This window comes from Benincasa hispida, chromosome 4 (genome assembly GCF_027475165.1).
Source record: "Benincasa hispida cultivar pf3 chromosome 4, pf3_genome.v1.1, whole genome shotgun sequence".
NCBI lineage: Eukaryota > Viridiplantae > Streptophyta > Magnoliopsida > Cucurbitales > Cucurbitaceae > Benincasa > Benincasa hispida.
Window position 1 is genome coordinate 31,033,777 of NC_143481.1, and position 16,837 is coordinate 31,050,613.

General features: G+C 31.3%; 1 protein-coding gene and 1 long non-coding RNA gene across 8 annotated transcripts; one reads left to right on the forward strand and one right to left on the reverse strand.

The window, feature by feature from the left end:
* Positions 1-396: 396 nt before the first annotated feature.
* Positions 397-4,195, reverse strand: LOC120075244 (uncharacterized). Of its 6 annotated transcripts, none has more exons than XR_016529010.1 (7): positions 3,494-4,195; positions 3,297-3,416; positions 2,622-2,674; positions 1,896-1,985; positions 1,486-1,603; positions 1,053-1,121; positions 397-693 (listed from the first exon to the last, which is right to left on the reverse strand). It is a non-coding gene; the product is annotated as an uncharacterized LOC120075244 (long non-coding RNA). The 6 variants fall into 6 exon arrangements; XR_016529013.1 differs by having other exon boundaries at positions 1,896-1,968; positions 3,494-4,189; XR_016529011.1 differs by having other exon boundaries at positions 2,622-2,690; positions 3,494-4,076.
* Positions 4,196-4,622: 427 nt separating this feature from the next.
* On the forward strand, positions 4,623-9,296 carry LOC120075736 (uncharacterized). Of its 2 annotated transcripts, XM_039029379.2 has the most exons (4): positions 4,623-5,486; positions 7,740-8,333; positions 8,439-8,709; positions 8,930-9,296. In XM_039029379.2, the coding sequence occupies exons 1-4, from the start codon at positions 4,926-4,928 to the stop codon at positions 8,962-8,964; spliced, it is 1,461 nt and encodes a 486-aa protein (XP_038885307.1). In that variant the 5' UTR covers positions 4,623-4,925; the 3' UTR covers positions 8,965-9,296. The 2 variants fall into 2 exon arrangements, with proteins under 2 accessions (XP_038885307.1, XP_038885306.1); XM_039029378.2 differs by having other exon boundaries at positions 8,439-8,953.
* Positions 9,297-16,837: the final 7,541 nt, after the last annotated feature.

The window sequence follows — 16,837 nt, forward strand, 5'->3', positions numbered from 1 at the left end:
TTGTTTTAAGTTGAACCCTCATGTACATAGTAGTGGGAGGGTAGAACCATAAGTTGTATCGATGTAATTATAAACTAGTGAGAAGTCTATTGTTGTGAATGTTTTAGTATGGCTAGTAAAGTTTGAAAGCCTACTAAGCCTCAATGGTGAATGCATTAATGAAATAGTATTTAAATACGAACTATCTATTAGGTTAAACAAGTGCAACGAAAACAAGTTACAAGTAATAGATTAGGCAGTAGATGCCATAAGAGGGTTGACAACTACTGTTTTCACATCTCTTCTCAAGTTAAGAGGGTAGTCTAGGAGAGTGTGACAAGTTTTATATATATATAGGACAAACATTCATCAAACCAAATAAACAACCATACACATTTTTTATCTTATCAGGCAAAATTTCCTTCAATACCTTTAAAAAAAGATCACTTCTTCGACATGTCAATATAAAACTTACAACTCCATGAAGAATTTTTTAAGTTAGAAGAATATGAACAACCCATATGAACAATTCTAAAAAGAATGAACAATTCCAAAATTAGTCATTTAGCCTAACACTATGAAGGAAAACAAACATTTAGCTAAATATTTGTAAAGAAGCATCTAAGGTTCACATCGTGAATAAACTTCTTTGAACTTTTCCATCTAAATTAAACATAGGGCAATCTTGAACTCGAGACCATCAAGACTTAAAATCTGACAAATAAAAATAAATGGAATATGTAAGCACATGAGAATAAACCATTAAAGTAGAAATGGGATATAAACAATAAAACTTACAAACTCAAACAACTAAACAAATTTATTAACTCAAGCAACAAAACTCAACAATGTTAACAAAATTCATGAACTAAAATGAACTCAATAGAAATTACAAACTTATCAATCCAAGCAACTAAATGTTATCAAGGTGGGAAAAAAAACTAATAGCAACATAATACATTATGCAAAAGGCATAACAATAAACAACCGAACTTACAAACACAAGAAACTTAAACAAATTTACCACCTCAAACAACTGAATTATATTTTGGAATAGAAGTGAAAATACTTACCCCAATAAACAATCCTACAATTCTTAATCCAAATTTCACTTCCTCGAACAAAGTCAATTTCCTTGAAGTCTATACAATCAAAACAAAATTTAGATCATATTAGAACTAAAATGAGCACAAGAGAAATCACAAACAATTTATCAATCCGAGCAACTAAAATATTATTAAAGTGAAGAAAGAAACTAATAAGAACATAATACATTATGCAAAAGGTATAACCATAAAGACAAATTTTACAAACTTACCAACACAAGAAACTAAACAGATATATCACCTTAAACAACTAAATTATATTTCGGAACAAACTTATAAACAACTAAATTATATTTACTATCAACTAAACTAAATTAAAGTTGATAGTAATCTTGTCAATCTAATGAGAATTGTATGTTGATAATAATGCTAATAACTCAAAAAATGGTTAGCAATAAACCTTCAATTTCATTCACATTAGTAGATTAAATCATTGAAGAATCTAATAATTTGAGCTTCACAAAATTCTTCCACCAGTTCAGCAATCAACCTTCAATTGGAATGTTTTGGGATAACACCTGCATCCAATCCAATTCCACATTTGCAATGGTAATCTCCTCCTCAATCAAGAAAATAACAAACCTAAACTTTATGGAACAAAGGATATCTAAGTAGCACACCATAGAAAAATATATGGACAACCTAAATTTTCATCAATATGTAACTTACAACCTCATGAAGATCAAGATTTCTAAGTTAGAAGAATATATGAACAACCCCATATAACAAGAATGTTTTTTACATTACAAAATTCATCCAAGAAAGAAGAACTTAAATAATATGGACATTCTCCAAGAAGAAAAATCATACCTGCAACTGGGCCTTCAACTTTGAATAACTTCCACCTTCATTTAACTTCCCTCCTTCATTTTTCTATGTAAAGCTGGGGTTGCATTGTATCTATAAGGATAATAACAATTTCCTATGGTAACGGTTTATTTAAGAGGGACAAAAAGCTTTATTGATGTACCTAAGATTGTCTATGGTAACGATTTCTGCACCTTTCTCACTCTTCACAATTAGAAACAAATTTTAAGAATACAATTATTCTAAAGTAAAATATGTAGGATTCTAAGGATCTGAAAATAAACAATAAAGTTAAAGTAGATTTAACTTATAAACACTTGTAAGCACTTAAAATAATATTTGGTCTAATGCACTTTCTTAACCGTCTATATGCACAAATGAATAATCAAATCAACAGTATCCCCAGAAAAAAGGTGTCTTCAGCCTTTACATATAGTTTGCTCTACTTAAGGCACAAACTATATCCAACAACGGTTATTAATGATTGCAAACTTAGAGTACGGAAGAACAAAAAGAAACAACAAAAATATAGCAACAGGGCATAACACTTTCTTAACCGTCTATATGCACAAATGAATAATCAAATCTTTTGATTTCATTTCACTCAAATGAAATTAATTAGATAAATTCTTGTTTCATTTAATCTCAACTTACAACCACCACCAACAGGTAACAAGACAACTTTAGTACTAGAAGTTTGGATAATTTAAGGAGGTAATAAAGGGATACCAGATTCATCAATCTCTTCTTGCTCTTCCTCATCTCCCAATGCTCTGGCTTCCCTAGTACCAAAAATATCTGGCATAAACAAACTCAAACTATGACACAAAAGGCTTATCAACAACAAAGATAACTCAACTATGGCATAAATAAACTTTTCAATCAATTGAAGGAGGTTATTGTAATCTCCTTTTGGGTTTTTTTCCTTCCCATCTCACTAACTCAATCATAATTTAATATTATATACCATATCCAATTTTTCTTAGGAGAAAATTCAGAAAATACATGGTAATTATGATAATAGCAACATTTAAAGAATACGAGAAAGAAGAAAATAGACATGTTTCTTTAAATTTCAATTCCCCGGAGTTGAGATTTATGGAACTCTCTAACCCAAATTGTAGTTAAAATAACTACTTACCTCAGATCTTTAAGACAAACACACAAAATTTGTAATAGGAAAATGGTGAAAGCCAAGTAATGTCAAGGATCTTGAAGAGAAAATATGAAGATTGAAAACATTCATAACATTAATGATTAGATATCCCAATAACCCAAATATTAAAAATGATGCATTTTCACCTTTTTCAAAGTCTAATTGCTAACAACTATATGCCCTTAACAGAATCCTTCTAATCCATAATGAGTAATATAAAATCTGATACTCTGGCCCAGAACATATACCCAGAATCTACTGCCTCGTCGTTTGAGGTTTGTCCGTAACAATGGACAACTTTTGTCCTATCAATTGGTTTACAAGTGTGCTCTTCCCAACATTCGGCTTCCCTATCAAGGCCGTATATCCTGCAATTTCATGTACAACCACCCACAATTCAATTTCTGTCTCACTCATAATCGTAAAAGAGAAGAAGAATACAAACCACTTCTATGATTACGGTCGCAGATATATCCAAGCTCCTCCATCTCGTAATCGTCAAGCAAAGTCAACTTCCTATCAGACTTCTTATTTAGATATAAGAATGACCACTCATCGTCGAAGTATGAAGAGCTCGCCCCTTCATCTTCTGTTTCCTCTTCTTCAATGAATTCATCTTCGCTAACCCTAACACTAACCAGTTGGTTCTTAAACATAGAACTCCCACTCCGCATCTTGTAACTTCAACTCTTGGCTCGGACTTGGAACAAGAGTGAGTTTCGCGACAAGGAATCGATGACGGCACTTCGCGCTAGAGCAAGGTGCTACGTGCTTTGTCGTTTGAGAGTTGGGAAAAGAGCGCCAGTGGGAAGAAGCTCTTTCACGCGCGAAAATTTTCGGAACACCAAAAAATTGAGTGCTTAATAACTCTTGCCATTTTAAAAAAATAAAGAAAACATATCCGGATATACGATAAAAAATTTTGGTAACTGAAAACTATAACTTCTATCTTTGATAGAATAGACGATAAAAAATTATATGACATATGAATAGAAAAAGGGAACCAAATCATTGCAATTCCAAACATCCATATCAATTATAAAGATATTGACGGAAGATAATAGTCGGAGAAGATTGGGTGAAGACAACTAGAGAATTTGGAGGAGAAGAAGAAGAAAGACGTAGAAATGACGGTTGAAAATATGATAAAAACAAGAATCTTTCAAGATTATATTTAATTGTAACCTGCCGTGATGATAATTAAACCATTCGCCATAAGTTGTGTATATCACGAGATCATAAGAAAGGGTTTTATGAAAAATATATTTATTTTTAAAAAAATCACAACATGATTTAAAATTGTGGTGAGAGGCCATTGGCAAGACGATAATTAAAAATGAAAATTGTGATTGACATGAACACCACCGTATTAGGGCTACGGCTATTTCGTGATGGGTGAGACTACGTCACTAACACGATATTGAGTTTCGAGTGGTTAAATGTTCTATGACAAACGAAATGTTAATTTATTGAATTTTTAAGAATAGATAATTGTGCATTATTATCGTTGGAGGTGGATCATCTATACAAAAATCTCATGTTTCTAACATGAATGCCGTATCTCTAAATTCAAAGAAAAAAATGGTCATTTTCGCTATGATGATTGTATATAAGTAATATATTTTGTAGGCCCAATGAAACCAAGAAGTTTCTCAAATATAATCGAGTCAACCAAGTAATCTCTCAAATCTTTTTCATCGAAAACAAGAAAAAGTCTCCGATTAGGTCCTTCCACGCACCTTCTGCGTTGGCAAGTCTTACAAAAAACACATTAATTAGTAGACGCAACAAGAAATTTGCCGAGATCCATAGACCATATACACCAATAATATAAAAACCATCCACTCCAATCTCCAGTCTTCGTTTTGCCCAATACAATGGAGCTATTCAGCAAAGCCAAGGCCGTAAGACTCCGAGCCCACAACGACAAGTACCTAGTCGCCGACGACGACAAGCAAACCATCCGCCAGAGCCGCAGCCGCGCCTCCCGTAAAGCCATATGGGTGGTGGAAGCAGTGGATCAAGGCATCCGTTTCAAGAGCCTGGTCCATGGGCGGTACCTGAGCGCGTCGGATTTGCCATTCCTGCTGGGGATGACCGGGAACAAGGTGGTGCAGGTGGCGGGAGAGAAGGGGTCGGAGTGGACGGTGAAGTGGGAGCCGGTGCGTGAAGGGTTCCAGGTGAAGCTGAGGAGCTGGTGTGGGACGTATTTGAGGGGGAACGGTGGAACGCCGCCGTGGAGAAACTCGGTGACTCATGATCAGCCTCATAGTTCGGCTACTGGGAAGTGGATTTTGTGGGATGTGGAGGGTGTGGATTTGGAGGGCTCCGAATTTGATGGTTTGGAGTCTTTGTCGAGCTTTGCGTCCGATGAAGCCTTTGGGTCCGAGCCTCCTACCCCCCTGGCTACCCTTCCTCATCAACCTTCAAAAACACAGGTTAATCAAATTATGAGCAATGCTTCAATTTTTTCCATTAATTATTCAACAGCTCCAATCTAATTTCTTCCTTTCCTTTGATTTTCTTTCAAAATATTATTAAAAAAATCATTTTTTTTATAAATATATATATATATATATATATATATATATATATTTATTACTACATATCATATTTTTATTGGACAATTATTGTGGTTCACAAATATGTATTTTAGGAAAAAAGAGAGAAAATTTGACAAAATGCACTTGAGAGTTTTTCTTATTTAATTGGCTCACCAAATGTTCTCAAGGCTTAGAGCATTAATGTTGTGACTTGTGCTTTAGGGTTAACTCACCTCTTTAATCAAAAATGAAAATTTGCCTGTTGTATGTCCTTTTTCCCTTTTTTTCCCTTGGATTCCCTATGAAATTAATTAATCTCTCAGCTACCAAGAATAAAAATTCATTATTAAAACTCTGTTTCGTAATCATTTTTTATTTTATTTTTATTTTTAAAAATTAAGTCTATAGACTGTATTTTCATCTTCAAATTTCTTCATTTGTTATCTATTTTTCACCGATTATTTAAAAAATCAATCCAAATTTTGAGAATTAAAGAGAGTAGCTTTCAAGAAATTATTTTTATTATTTGAAATTTGGCTAAAAATTCAACCGTGAACTTTTTCCCACCAACTTTTTAATGATTATTTTATACTGTTCATAGATTAAAATACAGGAGCCAATCATGTGATTTACTGATTTTATTAATATTTTAATCTTGTCCTACATGTGATTCTTTAACATTATCATTCAAAATAATATATACGTATACTTTTCTAGTATTTTTTTTTAATTATATTTAACAACACTAATAAATAATTCAACATTAAACAAATGACTCTTCTCAAAAAAAAAAATAATAAATAAAATAAAATCAACAAATGACTTTCTTTTAGTCATAATTGACAATCAATGAAAATTAGCATATTATATATTAGATAATTCTAATAGTTATTGATAATAATATTAAATAATCGAATAGATACTTATTCTTTTAAATCTAGGCTTATATCCTATAGTCACTAATTAAACATCTAAATTTGAAAATAAAATACTTTTGAGCTAAATTTCTACAAATTTACAAGTTTACCAACTCAATTTTAACAATTTTATAAGTTTGAGACTTCACTTTTTACTTAAGGGTCCACTTTTTATAATTATGTGAGTTTAAAGACATAATTTTAAAACTTGTTTACTTTAGGATCACAATAGATAGTTTGATAGCGTAATTACAATTACCAACCTATTTTTATGTGTTTTTTTTTCCAATTTATCCTTTTTTAAAAAAAAATCATTATAGTTTAGTTTACCATTCCTTTTTTCTTTTTTTTTTCCCTTTTGGATAATAGTTCTACCATTTCTTTTACTCAGATTTTTTAATTCAAAATAAAAAAACTTATTTTAAATGGTAAAATCATATAAAATATTTTCATATATAACAAAAAAAAATATAATTTTTTTGAATGGATTGATGAAATTTTTTGTTATTTTACTATATTTGTAATAAATTGGTCATTTTGATTGATATGAAAACAGTTTGGTGTAGTATTTAATTTAAAATTTTATATTAAAAACAGTTAAATCTTAGGATCGTTTTCAAATATAATAAAATGAACAAAAATATAGTGAAATGTCGATAGACAAATGTCTAATATTTATTACGTGTAAAATGTGACATTTGATTATATTTGAAGATAGTTTGAGTAGCTTTACAAGTAATGAAAAATAAAATAAAAGCGTAATATCGAATAATGAAAAAAAAATGATAAAGATAGATAGAGAAAGGAATAAAGAAAACAAACAAAACTGTGTGAAAATAATGAGGATATCCTAAAACAACAAATGATTGTGTTCAACGAAGCCAGCTGGATTGGTTGAAACACTCTTTTCCACGAGAAATCCAAACCCAATTTCATTTGCATATCCGCCAAAACAGAAAAAGAGGGGAAAGGAAGATACTAACTTTTGAAACAAAAGAAATTTTACCATTGAAACGCAGTTGTGTTGTGAGGAATGGGTTTCTTGTGAATTATGAAAACAATTTTGAAAGCAACATCAATGAAAATTCAAAGTTGAATCCGTGTTTATCCACTTTCCTCCTATCTCCCCATAATCACTCACCAAGAATCTTCTTCCATCACTTTCCAATTTTGCTTTTTCAACCCCATAAAATGCCCAATTGAATCCAATATTTTCTCAAATTCATCCCAGATTCACCTCTCTTCTGCTATGGATTTGTTTCGCAACGCTAAGACCATCAGACTCCGCAGCCACCACAAGAAGTATCTGTCCGCCGATGAAGATGAAGAGTCAGTCACTCAGGACCGGAATGGATCTTCCAACAACGTTAGATGGACTGTCGAGTTTGTTTCCTTCTCCGACTGTGTCATCCGGCTGAAAAGCTGTTACGACAAGTACTTAATGGCCTCCAATCAGCCGTTCTTGCTTGGAATGACTGGTCGGAAGGTTGTGCAGGCTCGTCCTGACCGGTTGGATTCAGCGCTTGAGTGGGAGCCGGTTAAGGAAGGCTCCTTTCTCCGTCTCAAAACGCGGTACGGTAATTTCTTGAGAGCTAACGGCGGTGTTCCTCCGTGGCGGAACTCCGTCACTCATGATGTGCCGCATCGGTCGGCGACTCAGGATTGGATCCTGTGGGATGTTGATGTTGTTGAAATCGAAACTCAATCTTTTGATCATAAAACCCTAAATCATCCCCCATCCGAACCCGACCCGGATTCTCCTCTCGAATTGGATTCAATCTCGTCTTCCGTTTCACTTGAATCCGCTCGTCCTTCAATCGCCGAGGTATGTAATTGTTACTTGTTACTCAATCTTCACTACCACCATGAATTCAATTTCATCAAACCGTAATTTCCCTCATTTTGAATCAAATTTTCCCCAAATTTTCAGTCAAATTCACCTCCTAAATCAGAGGGGAGGAGGATATTTTACCAAATAGCTGATGATAATGGAGAAGACGAGGATTCAGAGAGGTATTCTTTGAATTTCAATGGTAAAGGAGTGGAAGAATTGACTCGTAAATTGGAAGAGGAGATGGGAATTGAAGGTGTCATTGTATGTACTCGTAGTCCTTTGAATGGAAAGCTCTTTCCAATTCGCTTGCAACTGCCTCCTAACAATGCAACTTTGAAAGTTGTTCTGGTTCTGAAATCTTCCAAATGTAAGTATCTGTTTGTACGGATGACCCGTTCTCGGGCATACTTATATTTTTCGACCAGCCCCTCGTGAAATGCAATGGATGACCGAGGGAGGGGCGGGTCAAAAACATATGGATCGTCCGTACAAAATAACTGGTACTCTTTAGTTAATTGGTTTGTGTTGTTGTTTCAGAATGGTTCTAACCTTTTTTTCCTTTCCATGTGATGTTGATTTTGAAACAGTGGGAAGTGAATTTGAGAAGAAAAGTTGGATTTGATATAAAGAGCAAAGGTTGATTGGTTGATTCATAATCAAACAGGAGGCCAGACCAGAGCAGAACACAAAACAAGAACAGAGATATGATGTTCTTGTTGGGATTCTTTTCTCTTTTTAATAATATACAGTTATATTATTGTATAAAGAGTGTAAATATAATGGTGAAGAAGCAGTATTGAATTCATTATTATTAAATAGAAAAACAGCAGTGTTAGTATTTGGATTCTGCTATGTAGGATTCTACTATGAAATATAAAAACTATTGCGTTTTTGTAGAAGGAGAATATTAAATTATTTCCGACAATTTCACGTGGTCGAGATTATTATTTATTACATGCTTTCTTTTCTTCATCTTCCTTCCCTATATTTATTTATTTATTTATTTATTTTTTTGGGTTTTTCCTATAAATTATTGGTTCATTTGTACTCCCTGGATTGGGGTTAATTGGAAAAAAGAGGTGGTTTAAAACTTAATTAGGAAAAATGCCCGCTTTCAAACTATTTAGAAAAAATGGGACGAAATTTTGTCTTTATTTAAATACGTCTTTTGAATAGACACATTCTATTCTAAAATATTTTAATAATATCTTGATCCGTCAAGAGACATATTTAGATGATTAAAAAATAATAAAAAAAATTAATTGTGCAATGTCAAATCGATCTAAATATGTCAGTTGAAGCATTCAAACGTCCATTCACGAGGTCTGTGGAGCACCGAACCTTGTTGACCATGGTGGAAATTTTTGTCTTTTTCCACTTCAATCCTCCTTTAAATTTTGCCCATTTTTTCCTTAATTCCTTCATCTTCTACACCCATTTTCGCCTACCATCCGACACCTTTCTATTTTCTTTACCAAATCGTTATTTCTTTATCATCTTCTCCACATTTCTCTCCCAAAATCCGACAGTCATCTCAATTTTCACCATCTTTCTCATCTTATTCATATTACTACTCTATTTCAGTGCAACATTTTTCTCTTGGTAAGTTAATATATTTTTGTTATTTAATAAAAAATTAAATTTTTCATGATTTTGTACTGATTTTTTTTAATATTACCATTTTCTTTATAGTGCAGATTATTTTCGAGACAAGTTCTACAAACGATCATTCAAATGTTATGTATTTAGTTATTTATTCTGATTTGTAATGATGTATATTGAATATTGAATGTTTGAATATTATTATTATTATTATTATTATTATTATTATTAATTTGTTTAAAGTATATTTGTCATTGATTTTTTTAGAATTATTGAATGTTTGAGAATCAAATTTATTATGGGTTTTTTTTATTAGATTTACTTTGTGTTATATGCACTATTATGTTAGAGTAAGTTGTAGATCTACTCAAGAGTTTAACTAATAAGTTGCACTATTCATCCTAATATTTATAATTGAATATCAAATTTTTTGAGTTTTTTTTTTTTCTGTTAGATTTATGAGTTTTTTTTGTTATGAATTATTGAGTTTTTTTTTTTGTTAGATTTTTATTAAATTTATTGTGAATTTTTTTGTTAGACTATCAAACAAGGATGCATGCCTATATAGATGAAAGAATTTATATTTAAAATTTTTGGATGATGGAAAAATGAGGATGCATGTCTATATAAGAGAATATTTATATTGATTTTTTTAGCCATCCAATTCAGACTCTCGATTAATGGAAGACCATTGATCGGGTCACTAAACTACGATTGGGAACAACTATGTGTTATCCTTTTAGGCGTAACAACGAATGACAATGTTCTTAAGGGAGGTCATCTTAGCTTTCCATGGCTAGCCGATCAACTCAACAATTTTGCCCATCTATCAAATGATGCCAATGAACAGGAACTCCAACAATATGCTCTAACATATATTCTCACATTGATTGGAGGATTGATATTTCTCAATAAATCCAATAGGAGAGTATACCTAATGTATCTTCCCCTATTTCAAGATTTTGATGTTGCTAGAACATACAGTTGGGGGGTTGGATGTCATGCATGGTTATATAGACAACTATGCAAGTGTGCAGTTATAGATGGCAAAGACATTGCAGACTCGCTTCTATTGCTGTAGATTTTGACCTGGGACCGATTCCCTCTTTTATCACCTCAGCGACTCCACCAATATGAGAACAACTTGGGTGATAGACCACTTGCAGTACGGTATAGACTACTTACATTTTTACCTCATTATTGTTTTGTCTCCATTATGAAATACCAACAACTTGTGATTGTTGTAGATGGAATGACAACTTTTTTGTCATCAGAGTACCAACACATATTTTATTGATATAACTTGGATAGGCTTATGCCTAACCAAGTAATATTATATTTATTCATATATTATATATTAATAATGTTTCAATCTTTTGCTTCATTCATATTTTGACACATATGCATGCAGATTATTTAGGAGCCATACAATCATCTCATCCACCCATTAACGTGTTTTTCAATTCTTTTTCAGTCTAGTTTACCAAATATGACATTATCTGCTACAAAGGCCTTACATAAACTCATCTCGATATATTGAGTGCGATATTTCGATGGTAATGTTTCAATTGAAGAACAAGGTGATCTAGCAAGACATCAAGATATTCCTATTCGAACTAATGTTCAGAATGAATATCCAACAACCTCACTCGATCATTTTACACGTAGTTCCATTATGTCATCCCCTCAATTTTTGAATTTTTAACAACCTTGAGTACGCCAAGTATGGAAGAAGGACAAACTTCACATGTTCGTCGAGATGTGCTTGATTAGTATGTAACATATTGACATTGTGACGAGGGTATACATTTTATAGAAGAGGACCAATCATCAAGTGTAAGAGGCCGAGGTGATCATAGACACTATGTAATTCAACAAGATCGATTTCAGCGTAATAGAGGAACTTCTTTTGATCATGAATAAAGAACATTGTACTTGTAATCAAATTCAAGTAAAAACATGCAATTTTAGTGTACATCTCAAATACTTTCAACATCCTAAAAAACCTTGGAAAATATTAATACAATTGTTGAAAGTTAATATCCACGTGATGAAGGTATCTTATATATATATATATATATATTTGTTGGTTTAAAGGTATTAGTGGAGTTTCAAAAAGTTTTTGGATTATTTTTTAAACAAAGTACAAATTTTATAAATATTAACTATAATCATTTTCAAAAAAAAATGTATATATATGAACAAATATTTTTGGAATAACGTACAAACTTTATAAATATTGAACATTATTTTTAAATATATATAAAATATAATACAATTATTTGGAATTAATTAGATCGAACATTATTAAAATTAATATCGAGTATATCAAATTAATCAAAGGAATCTCAATTTTAATCAAACTAAGATTATTGTGTATATCAAATTAAAATGAGTAACATTATTATCACTATAAAAAACAAGACTAATGAGATGGTTAATTTTATATAAAAAAAATTAAACTTTCTATTGTAAATTATTTTTATTATAAGAATTAATTAAAAATCTTATTGTTAATTTTATGGATGAATTAAAAACTGTTGGGTGGTTGCTTAAAAGACGCAATCGAATATATTTTTTTATTTAATTTAATTTAATTCATGAATGCATCTCTTGTTTGATTTTTTTTTTTTTTTATTTAATGAACTGAATAAGAAACGCATTTAGTTTGGACTGGTCCACAAATCATTAAAAAGTTGTAGAATGCTTCTGTTGAAGAAATCACCCCTTTTTCTAAATAGTTTTAAAACCACCGTTTTTCCCTAATTAACTTCTAAAACCACTTCATTTTCCCAATCGACCCTGGATTGACCTTAAATTCTCTAATTTTAAAGGCGTTTTTTTAATCTGTACTTTGAATTATTATCTCTAATAATAAATTGCTTTCTCTCTCTCGGTTCATGGGTGTAGCTAACACAATACACGTAAATCTCTATATTTATTCTCTATTTATTTATATTTTTTGTTTATCTTTATTTGTCGATTTCATAATCGTAGAAATGAATGATGGACCAATAATGAGAATTTAGTTGATTGATTAAAGGCAAATTGAAGTGGCTAAAAATCAAATTGTTTTATGGGAAAAGATAATTTCTTGTATCATTCACGCTCTTTTGCCTAAAACATGGAAACTAAGCTCTCATTATTACAATAAGCCGGAGCTGATTAACCAATTCTATAGTAGTGGCTTTTTTGTTTCATTATATGCTTTCATTGTTGCTTTAGTAATCGCCTAATTATATAGGGATTAGTGCATAGATTTCACTAATGAGGGTAGCCAACAATTTACTAATGTTTAACAGAAAAGCAAGTTAGCTACCAAATAGAAACAGCCAACTTTATAATTGTAATGGGTAGCAAAATTGATTCTGACTTTTAAAAATATGTCACACAAATAAGTAATTTGTAAATATAGATATTTTTTTTTTTTATAAAAAAATTAGGTCTATCACTAATATACCTTTTATATAGTCTATATTTTAATAACAATTATGTATATGATCGATATGCCATTAATATGTTAATTAGTGATAACCTTTTATTACAAAAGGACTATTTTTATGTCGATCACTGAGAGATTTTATTTTCATGTTTATAATTGATAGACCATCTCTTATCTATCGATGATAGTATGCAAACAACTACTAATAGAAAACAAAAGTTATATACCACAAATTTATTTTTACTAATCGATTAGATTGGTAAATATCATCAATGATAATTAAGCGGATCTCACAATACTTAATTCTTCGTTTACGATTTCATCGGCTTCCTAATTTAAAACGAGAAAGAAATGTGTAACGAGATGGTAAAACAAATACATTTAGGAGTAGGTGGTTTAGAAATTAAAAGGAACAAAATTTGGAGCATGAAAACTACTTTATTTGCCAATAGTTTTCTCTTCATTATTCTCCTAGCTTTAGCATAGCAATAAATCAATGCTTTAAATTGACCTTATTTTTTACACCATTTTGTTCATGAAGTGTTTCTCTCTTGACACCTCTCTTGTACTTTTCAAGTGCTTGATTAATTTTCCATAGTAAAAAAGATGGTTAATTTTTGCTTGTGCATGATTTTCTTACAATATGTGCTTCCCCCACTATTCTAACTAAAGTCATCTCTTCGAAATTTGTTTCTCCCTTATTTCATCAAAGTACACCCATGAATAACTTTTACTTTCAACTAATAGTCGCACTATTTTTGTCACTCACTTTAAAAAGGCTAATGAAATAGTCAATTTGAAATGATTTTAGAAGTTATGAATTAATGTTAAACTTTTGAAATGATAATTGTATTAGAGGAGAAATTTTGACCAACCAAATTTTATCAGACTATCATAATGAAACTCTAAATTATTAAATTTAGAGATCAATTAAGAATTAATATGCACCCGTAAATTGAAATTTGGAGATAAATAAATGGATAACTCAAGCATGCCATATGTCTATTTTATATTCATCTTATCATAACGATATACTCAATCGAAACAGTGATTAAGCCTAAACACGATTGATAATTGGGCTGACAAAAGAAATAGAAAATTTTAAAGTTTCATTTGAAAAAATAACAAAAAGGTTTCAAAATTATAAAAATAATGAAATAAATTTATATAATAGAAAATACTAATTACTAAATGACAAAACTACCTTAAAACAACAAAATTATGTACAAACTAGAATGCAAAAATACATGGTTTAAAAAATAACTTGAATATCACAAATACACCCTACATAAACATTCTACAATCACAAATACATAATATATAAACATTCCATAGGCAAAAATTAAAAATCACCCAATATGATCCTTAACGATTATAATTGTCTATAGGACGTGTGTATGCAAGGAAGATGATGAGCAGGCAATGGGGGCCATTAGAAACTTATCGATATCCACAATGATGGACTTTGTTCAAGATGAGAAAGAGCAAAGTTGATTGTATCAGCGAAGTTGTTGTTGGCAAATGAGTATTTGAAGAAATTGCAACTTTAAGATGATGTGATTATTGGTAATATGGTTGCGTTTAACACCAAACTAGTTGTAGGGCATTTCATCGTCTTCATTCCATGTGACCATTTTGCTCATAGGATCTTAAAAGCCAATTTTAAACACTATCAATCCTGAAACATCATTGTTGAAAACAATGTTCTAAGTAGAAACAAAAGTGGGAAACATGTGTGAAAGTAAAAAAAGGTTGGCAACCTGACGAGGTGTTTGTCAAAAGCTAACCAAGACGATGGAATTCAAGAAAGGGTTGTTGAACCAACAATCACAAACATGAGACTGATAATGAGAAAAAGAAATTTTTTGGGGTGCCTAAGTGAAAAAGATGAAAAAGATGAGATTTAGGGTTTTTTCTTATTTTATTTCAATAATAATTAATAATGATTATAATAATAATAATATTATAATTATTATTAATAAACTGAACAGTATATATATATACACACGCACATGTTTCAAACATTTAAAGTTTAATTCTTATTTATATGTTTCTTTTTAAGTACAACAAGTCATTTTTACTTCTTTCTATATGAAAAATTGAAGACATCGAAAACATGAAAAAGAAAAACGAAAAAAAAATCAAATTAATTTGATGACAATATGTATAAAATAATGAAAACATATTTAGATACTATGAAGCACAGACACAGATACGGTTACACGATATGGATACGATCGGATACAACGATTCATCAATTTCTAAAAAATTAAGATACGAATATGTCTAAGGATGCGTCATTTTTTATATATTTTTTTAATATATATATTTCTAAAAAGCGAGGATACTAATACATTGAAAATACATTTTCTTTTTCTTTAAAAAATCTAGGATATAAATAAATTTAGCATACAAGTTAATAACAATAGCACAGAATACAAATACTGAAATACAATACAAAAAAAGCAACATCTAAGATGTTGAAATACAATAGTTAATAAAATGCAATAGGAAAGTGACTCATATTACAAAGAAGAAGAAGATTAGAGGGAGAAGTATAGAGATAAACAAAGAACTTCTTCATTAAATTGTTGAAGATATCGAAATAGTTTATATTTTGGTGGACTTTGTGGGGACTCAAATATGAAGACAAGATTAGATGATTCTAGTCTATGGTTTGGTCCGTTATTTTCTTTTTCTTTTAGTTTTGGACTCGAGTAGTGAGTTTTTTTAAATAGATTGCCTAGTTTTAGATTGGAAAATATGAGTTTTTTTATCTTTTTTCTTTAAAAAATGTACACATAGAAATAGATACGTCAAATCGCGTATCAGAAACAAGTATCTGTATCGATATTCGATACGTGTCTGTGATTCTTTGTCTCACCTGAAGTATCTGTGCTTCATAGTTTAGATACATTGAATTTGTAACAAACATTTAAATAAATTGAAAGTTAGTTAGATAAAATCAAATGTGATAATAAAAGATAAATTCAAATATAAATTGGAGAGAACAATAGGAAGTTTTTGTTTATTGTATTAAAGCCATAAGCGCAAGGTTGCGTTCGACGATGGGTGCAACCGAATGAACGCATGGGACATGCATTGATGTGCCACAAGATGGGTGCATAAGCCGGATGATGGGCGCAATCGGACGAACGCATAGGACATGCGTTGATGTGCCACAAGACGGGCGTATAAGTCAGATGATGGGCGCAACCGAACGAACGCATGGGACATGCGTCGATGTGCCACAAGACGGGCGCATAAGTCGGATGATGGGTGCAACCGGATGAACGCATGGGACATGCGTCGATGTGCCACCATACGGGCGCATAAGTCCAATGATGGGCGCAATTGGACGAACAAATGAGGTATGCGTCGATGTGCCATCAGACGGGAGCATGAGCTGAGCGATGGGCGCAAAGGTTGCTATGCGATGGCCCATGCATAG